Genomic DNA, 9,444 nt, shown 5'->3' with positions numbered 1-9,444 from the left:
CATATATGAAAACAATATACCTCCTTTCATAACCAATGACCAAATGTATTACTGTGGTCTTTCTCTAGCTGTGCCTTTCGTTTAGTAGGGTGTTGATGTTGCAAAAATTCCATGTGTCGTCTGTCAATACGTTAATGTTAATATTATAACAAAAAAACGTACATGTAAAAAAAACTTACTTGATATACGGGAGTACTTCATTTGTATTTTGCAATACAAAGAAATGTGCTTTGCTAAATAGTTCTGCAGAGACTTCTACCGATTTAGCAGCTGATAGAGGAGTACCGTCCGTAATAGAACTACTATCTACACCTTTCTGAATTCCACATGTGTTATGATTGTCAGGTGGAATACCAACAATATCCATCTTTTTGAGGAATTCACTAAAAAACTCAATCGTCTCTTCTGCAACATTCTCTTCTCCAATGCATCATTCTGGTCTATTTTTGTTTCGCACATGCCCCTTAATAACCTTCATAAACCTTTCGAACGGGTACATCCATCTAAAGAATATTGGACCGCATAATTTTACTTCCCTAGTTAGATGAACGGTTAAATGAATCATCACATCAAAAAATGATGGTGGAAAGTGTTTCTCAAGAAGGCATAAGGTCACACATAACTCCTCTTGCAACTTATGGAGCTCATCAATCCAGTTTGATTTCTTTGCTACATATTGTTTTGAAAAAGAAACAAAACCTTGTAATAGCAACTCTGGTGGGTGGATGCATAATAGATCGAATTGCTATGGACAAAAATTGTTGCATGAGCATGTGATAGTCATGTGATTTTAGTCCGATCAACTTCCTATCCTTCAGACTCACCAAACTAGAAAAATTAGAACAATACCATTGAGGAACCCTTAAGCTGTATAAAGTCTCACATAATTTGTCTTTTTCCTCTTTTGTCAATGTACAACCTGCTGCGGGAAGTGTTGTGTTGTTCACTTCTATCTTAGGATGCAACTCTGGTTTTAAACCATAATGAACCAAATCCAATCGAGCTTTATAACCATCTTTCGTCTTCCCGGTAACGTTCAACACAGTTCCGGTTAAACTCTCGCCCACGTTCTTTTTGACATGCATAAAATCTATACAATGTGGAATCAAATTGTCGCGCCAATACCTTAGCTGTCTATACCATATATTAAATTTCTTCCAGTATGTATTATTTTGCCGGCCCACATCTGAAGTACCAACTTGGTTTGATTTCCTCTTTTTTTTATTAATCTTCCCACCTCTTCCAGTTATAGATTGTTGGATATCTACCTCCTTGCCCTTAGACACCTTTCCCCATTTATTGTAGCACCCGATTCCTGGTACGTATTTAATTTCATTGAAATGTTGCAATTTACTCTGGGACTCGGCGAGTTGGAGGCCCAACTCGTCGAGTAGACTCGACTTATGATTGGGGGTTTAAGTGACCTACTCGACGAGTCGGAAGACCGACTCGACGAGTAGGAGCTGTCTGGACAAAAGCCTAATATTTATAGTTTGCACCCTATTTAAACACTTTATCTCGGCTCAAACCAACCTCCATGACTCTCCCAACACAGAGAAACCCTAGATTGAAACCCCAAACCATTATTGAGTGTTCTTGAAGCTTGTTGGTGACCTTTTGTGCATTTGAAGTTGGAAGAGAAGAAGAAAGCTTAGGAGTTGAAGGGGAAGCTAATAGATCCAGAGGTTTTGCTTCATTCTTAGTTCATTCAAGGTAAAAAGCTTGAACCTTGACCATCTATCTCCTAGATCTTGTTTTGGGGCTATTTTCTACCTTTTCTAAGCTTTTGAGAGGCTATGCTCAGATTTGATTGTATATGTGGGTTTGCGCTTCAGATCTGGAACCATTGAGGGTTCCCATGGCATAAAGGTGCCAACGTTATGGCCATGGGAATCCCATGCACCATATAAACCCCATTTTATAGCCTTTTGAGCTAAAAACCCCATGCATGGACATCAAGTTTGAAGCTTTACGTATAAAATGGACCCTAGGAGGCCAGATCTATGGGTTTGACACGTTAAGACCCCTTATAACTGACTGTAGAGTATTGGACAAAGAGGGACTCGACGAGTCACTTGGGTGACTCGGCGAGTCGGTACGCTTTTTCCCCCAAAGCGTCTCCTGGAAATGGTTTTGGTTGAGTGGAAGGAACACTCAGCCTGTTAGGGGTTTGTTTTGGACATGGAAATCATGGGACTCGACGAGTGTATGAAAAGACTCGGTGAGTCCAAGGCAATCTCCCAACCCTTGAAGACGGACTCGACGAGTTGTTCATACAACTCGGCGAGTCATAGACTGAACACGTTCGTATGAGGGAGATGAACTCGACGAGTTCAAATGGAACTCGACGATTCAGTTGAAGATGGTCCCAATGCTATGGATGAAGGCGAAATCGTCGAGTTCTTGCTAGACTCGACGAGTAGAGCCGGGGGTTGTATCACTTGAAAGGATAGGGACTCGACGAGTTGGTGGACCAACTCGGCGAGTCAAGTCAACTGGATGTTGACTTTGACCAGGGTTTGACCTTGACTTTGACTTGGATTTGGATTGACCCTTGTAAGGGTTATGAGTATGAAATAGTAATTGGAAAAGGGTTGTTGTGTAGGGATTGGGGAGTAGAGACGAGTCGATTCCCATGCTGAGGACCGTGCAGATACTACACGACATCGAGGCGAGTTACCTTCCAGTAGGAGTGGGTCTACGGCCACAATGCCGGCCCACTAGTCGGAGTTGTTTGTTAGATGATTGTCTTTGTGATAATTATCTGGTGTGTTGTTATCTGATATGCTTTATGTGCTAGGATGCTATGACATATGTGTTAGTAGTGGTATGGGTGATATATCCCCTAGTTACCGGTTGAAAGATACTGAAGGGGTAGGTAGTACCCATGCATGCCTAGCAGTATGATTATGATATGTTATTATGTGGTAGTGGTAGGGGGTGAAATAGTTCCCGGTTACCGGTTGAAAGATACCGAATGGAAGGTTAGCTGCTGGTTACCGGTTGAAAGATACCGAATGGGAGGTTAGCTCCCGGTTACCGGTTGAAAGATACCGAAGGGGAGGTTAGTTCCCGGTTATCGGTTGAAAGATATAACGAAGGGGAGGAGATTCCCGGTTACCGGTTGAAAGATACCGAAGGGGAGCCCAACTCCCAGTTATGTCATACAGATACCGGTTGAAAAATACTAAGGAATAGGCATTATGTGGTATGTGGTATGATGGGGGAACTCACTAAGCTTCGTGCTTACAATTTTTAGTTTCGTTTCAGGTACCTCTTCAGCGAAGGGGAAGGAGCCGGCGCGGTAGCGGCACATCACACTCAAGCATGATTTCCGCATTGAGTTTTCTGGGATTGTACACTGATTATTATTATTATTATTATTATTATTATTATTATTATTATTATTATTATTATTATTATGATTATTATTATTATTATTATTATTATTATCCGATGATATGTTTTTGAGACACGGCGTAATGGTTTTATGAATTAATATAATATTAGCAATGTTTGATAAATGATTTTACATGTTACTTAATTAAAATTGAAATTTTTAGCCTTGAAAATTGGGATGTTACATTTATTAATTATAAAAATGACCCTGTTATATATTTCCTCCCCATTCATAGGTTCTGGAGAGGGTGAGAACTCTTTTGTCCATTGAATGCCATTTTTTGTCTTTTGAACGGGTAATCATACGGTAGAAATCGTCTATGACCAACATAACTTTGCTTATTCGATTCAGAGAGTCTAATGCAGTGTGTTTGTTACCCACACCCAACACATCCTTGAAATCCGCTGTAAGGACAACCACTTAATGTACCTAGAGCAAGATAATCATTAATAGTCCATAACACAACTGCACGTAGATTCAACTGCTCTTGTGCATATGCATCGTATGTTTCAACTCCAATATTAAATAATAATTGCAGATCATTAATCAAAGGTGCTAGGAACACATCAATATCGTTTCTTGGTGTTCCCGAAATCAATAATGAAAACATGATGAACTTTCTCTTCATACACAACCATGGTGGAAGGTTGTAAATGACAGTTAAAATAGGCCACACACTATGATTCCTATTTACTCTATTCACATCGACCTCGTCAGCCGAAATGCCTAGCCGTAAATTTCTTGGTTCGCTAGCAAAGTCAGGATATTTCTCATCAATGGCAGCCCATGCTGGTGAATCAGCTGGGTGATGTAAAACACCAATATCCACCTTTCTGTCTGTTGCGTGCGATGTTAAATCTTTTGCAGTAGTCTTAGACTGAAAAAGTCGTTTCATACGCAGAATAATTGGAAAGTACCACAAAACTTTTGCAGGAATATTCTCATAAATTTTATTTTTTGTTCATCGACCTTCCGTCTTGATTTACCACAAGTAGGACATGTTTCTATGTCTGTGTATTCGTTTCTGTAAAGTATACAGTTGTTGACACATGCATGTATCTTCGTATACCATGAACCCATTGCTTTGAATGCTTTTTTGGCCTCGTTTGTACTACTGTACATTTCATTTCCTTCTGGTAACATATTTTTGATCAAAACTAATAATTCTATAAAGCACTTATCTGATACTCTATACTTACTCTTCAATTTGAGTAGTTGTATGATTGCAAATAACTTTGTGTAATTAGGACACCTTTATATAGGGGCTTCTCGGCATCTTCTATCAGTTCTCTAAACTTGTCAGGGTTCCCCATAAAATTTTCTTCTACAACTTCAACCATCTCTACTTTTTCTGCAGCATCTGCTGGCATTTCTGTATGCATGTTCGTGGAATCAACAACGTATGACGTGTCCATGTCAAAATTCTGTTCATATATATATATATATATATATATATATATATATATATATATATATATATATATATATATATATATATATATATATATATATATATATATATATATATATATATATATAATTTCTGGGTGGTTCCTCTATTTCTCCATGCTTATTCCAATTTGTGTATGTTTGATCAATTCCATTCCTGAATACGTGATCGTCTACCACATCCACCGAATGAGATATGTGGTTTACACACTTGACACATGGACATGGAATTCTTATCTTTTTTTTGGTATCTACAGGATCCATATTCTTAGAAATCTTGTAATTATGTACTGCATATTTCAAAAATTCTGCAACACCCTTTACATATGTTTCTGATGTTCTGTAGGCTCCCATCCAAGACTTATCCATATTCAGTTTACAACAGCATCAACAAATAATATATGTTTCTTGTTCATTGAAGTATTTTAACAAACAGTTGGTGTGCATAAACGAAAAAGATCACATTACAAATAAATCCAATAAATGGAAACCAAATACTTGTTAATTCTAGAATATATAATGATACACATCATGACCAAACGAAATAGAAAAGATTCATATTATAAGGATAATTGTTTTTTATGTCCCTGTAGAAATTAATGTTGTATGTGTACCTGTATGAGTTTCAGGTTGAAGTATCAATTTCTGGTTCAAGTATAAACGTAGTTGCAATGCATTTGTAGTAAGCAGGTAATGTTTCGATGGGAATTCATTTTGTCTCAAAATTCATATTTACGCAATGGGTGTGGATGATCAAGGAGATATCGAGAAACAAAAAAAAGAGATATTTGCTTATTGATTGTTTTACCGTCTGACATATTTAAAAAGCTATGTACATTACAAAAAAAATTATTACTAGTGGGGTTCGAACCCATGCTATTTCAAAATATACCATTAACTACATGTACACTGACCAACTAAGGTGACTGGTTCTTTGTAAGTTATTAGGTTACGAAAAAACAAAACAATGATTTAAAAGAGAAACATTTGACGAAAATACCCCTGCTTCCTCACGAATTGATCTAACACAATCACAGGTAGAATTATTCGTACTTTCCTCATTTGATAAAATAAATGTAATTGTGGTTGCACATTGTTTTTAATTAGCCTTCACAATTGGAAATAAAAACAAATGACAAAAATACCCCTGATTCCTCTCACACTCATTTTGTTTAATTTTAGTTATGAACATCATCTATGTATCCAAGATTAACTTATTTTTTTTTTATCATTTCTATGTGTTTGATGATGCATACCCTTAGGTGCTGTTTCCTTTTTCTTTTCATTTTCTATACTGAATGACCATTTTACCCTTACATCTCAAACACAGTTTTAACAGTATTCATTAATTTCTAACAGTAGTTTGGAGTGGTATAACATTTCCATTAACATAAATATAGATACTATACCCCTGCAGACACAAAAGCATCCTCAAATGGAAAATGATAACATTTTCTTTGTTTTATGATAATAACAAATAATTGACGGATATACCCCTGCTTTAGCATAATCTCCATATGTTTAAAACATACATGGGACATAGTAACTGATCTAACCAAAAACATAAGTCTAACATGGAAATTAGTTGCATACACTTAGGTGTTGTTTCCTTTTGCTTATCCTTTCTATACGGAATGACCATTATACCCTTACATCTCAAACACAGTTTTAACAGTATTCATTAATTTATAACAATAGTTTGGAGTGGTATGAATATAGATACTATACCCCTGCAGACACAAAAGCAGCATACAATGGGAAATTATAACATAGGACAAACTAACTAATCTAACCAATAACATAACTCTAACATGGAACTTAGTTGCAAAGTACATTGCTTTTTTTTACAAAAAAATGCAGCAAAACGGGGACAAAACTCATGCAGTTAAAAGTCAAGGTACTCATATCACTTGTTGATGCAACTTATGATGAATTCAATCCACCATGGTGCAAATGTCGGATATACCCATGGAACTTAAATCTGAACTGGAACTTAGCCTTAAAAACCAATTGATAAGTATGAAATACACTCAAGATTACAATACAAAATTAATATTTTTTCATTACTTCCCATTTTTCCCCTAAGACAGTTAGAATCAAAACAACATTAACATATAGACACATCATATATAACATTAAACAAAAAAAAGAGTTTCATATTGCTTACAAAGTAGGATGTTCTATTCCATCCAATATATACAACATATATACTCTGTCTTAAACATGAAATGGATTAAAAAATAGGTCGCCTACACTATGTTTTTCCATGCAATCACTTTCTCCTTGGCCATGTCGATTGCATCTTCTATTTTTCCCCTGGGAATGGTCATGTTTAGCATATGCTTGATGTATGCTATTCCATCATCAACTGTTGCCATTGGGAGTTCTGTTACAAATAGATGAATAAGCCTCTCAACTCTTTTGGATGGTGAGTTCATCATGAAGTGGGGGAAATTGATTGGAACATATACAGGCCTGTGTTCAACACACATATGTTCAATCTCTCGGAATTGGTGTGCCCTAACGATCATTTTGAAAGTTCCCAAACAATCATCGTTCAAAATTGGAATCATGGAAAAACCACAATTTTCTTCAGTTGGCATATGATACGAGTTACCCATAGTTGTATAACCTAAGCTTTTGGAAAAACGACCAAACATTTTCATGTTGAGCAAATCGATGTTGACAAAAGTAATAAAGTGAACTTTTGTCATTTCATACGATTTACCTGGATAGTCGGTAAAATACCCGCCATGAACAACTCTAATGGTGAATCTCCTATCATTTGCTTTCCCATACTCTACTAATGGTGTGTTTTTTGGTGGTTCACTACTTACACTCCAGAGTTGGAACCTCGGATTTGCCCATGGATCAACATTCATCTTTGTTTCCATTGATCGTCAGATTTTTTTCACAGAGGAGGAGCAAATCAAACTTATCGTAGGTTGGTAATGAAGATGTAAGAATGACGATTTTGATATAAGGGGAGGGTTTAAATGGATTATCATTCGGAGCTGAAGGGACATCGACGCAAGCCATCACTTCCGATTACTAGCAGGCTACAGGGGAGGTGCAATTTGAACGACGGCTGTGATAATGATTACCGATATAGTGTTATACATTAATATAATATTTACATTAATATATATAATATTAATTAAGTGTAATATCCATACTTCCTTTGTTTTTATTATTACCATGCAAAATATAAATTAATATATAAATTAATTAGAAATATATAAAATCATATTTTTAATTAATAGGGGTACGGGTTGCAGGCGGTCGGTTGGTGGTACGGGTTGACCATTACTAGGTCATTTAGGGGTGTTGGTACGGGTTTGAGACTAAAATGTGTAGTATAATAGGGGTATGGGTTGCAGGTGGTCGGTGGTGGTACGGGCTGACCATTACTAGGTCATGTAGGGGTGTTGGTACGGGTTTGGGACCAAAATGGGTAGTATAATAGGGGTACGGGTTGCAGGTGGTCGGTTGGTGGTACGGGTTGACCATTACTAGGTCATGTAGGGGTGTTGGTACGGGTTCGGGACCTAAATGGGTTTATAATAAGGGTATGGGTCCCAGGTGGTCGGTTGGTGGTACGGGTTGATCGTTACAATGTCAGGTAGGGGTGTTGGTACGGGTTTAGGACCACAATGGGGTTATAGTAGGTGTATGGATTCCAGGTGGTCGGTTGGTGGTACGGGTTGACCATTAATAGGTCATGTAGGGGTGTTGGTACGGGTTTAGGACCACAATGGGTTTATATTAGGTGTATGGATTTTTTTTCTTACTTAATATAAAATAAAATAAAAAATCTTAACAAAGTGTTCACACGGAAAAATTAGTAAGCTAACTACACCTTATTCTTATTTTCGTTTTATTATACTATTTTCCCATTGTATATACATAATTAAATGTTAAATATTTTTTATTTCGAATAGTCATATAGTTGTATCCTAACGTAAAATTGTTAATTTACAAGGACCAAATTTGTAAAATTTCTATTAATATCAAATAACTCGTAATAATGTTTCAAAAGCCAGAACATGTTTCCAAACCACGATTTATGCTTCTCATCGTGTGGGTTCACTATCAGATCAAAATTTGGAAAACATTTGAATTCATCAATCAAAATTAAGCAAATATAATGGGAGGCAAACATTTTTTCCATTTTGTTTTGGGCTCCAAATCAAGGCGGGAATTATTCATCTATCTAACCGCCAAAACTATGAAGATCAATCCATCAGATCAAGGAAATTCCGGTAAATTTGGTAACAACCCTCCATTTAGGACGTACTAACAATGTAATATTTAAAAGACTTTGATTTTTTCAACCATTGTATGGTTTTTCTCTAGGTTATATCCCAGTTGGATTATAATTCAGTTCATCATTCGACAACATTCATCACTCATTTCTACTGTAAGTATATTGTCTGTGTATGTTGTGAATGTTATTGATTGTATTGATTAGGGGATTATACATAAAACATAAAAATTTTGATTCTTTATATTACTATGCTTGTTGCACACCAAATGTTCGATGAAATGTGTATGTGAAATTTTGTATGTAATATAAGTTACTCCTACGATATGGA

The 9,444-nt window shown here is 36.4% G+C and overlaps 1 protein-coding gene across 1 annotated transcript; it reads right to left on the bottom strand.

Annotated features, from left to right (window-relative positions):
- Positions 1–647: 647 nt before the first annotated feature.
- LOC145112995 (uncharacterized) lies at positions 648–4,815 on the bottom strand. Its single transcript, XM_079049106.1, has 4 exons — positions 4,653–4,815; positions 4,370–4,533; positions 3,830–4,277; positions 648–1,315 (listed from the first exon to the last, which is right to left on the bottom strand). Exons 1-4 carry the CDS (start codon positions 4,813–4,815, stop codon positions 648–650), a joined length of 1,443 nt encoding a protein of 480 aa, XP_078905232.1.
- Between the last annotated feature and the right edge of the window lie 4,629 nt (positions 4,816–9,444).

The sequence above is a fragment of the Lactuca virosa genome, chromosome 5 (genome assembly GCF_052849685.1).
Source record: "Lactuca virosa cultivar CGN04683 chromosome 5, Lactuca_virosa_CGN04683_v6, whole genome shotgun sequence".
In the NCBI taxonomy this organism is placed as follows: domain Eukaryota; kingdom Viridiplantae; phylum Streptophyta; class Magnoliopsida; order Asterales; family Asteraceae; genus Lactuca; species Lactuca virosa.
This window is presented reverse-complemented; position numbering and strand designations above follow the sequence as displayed.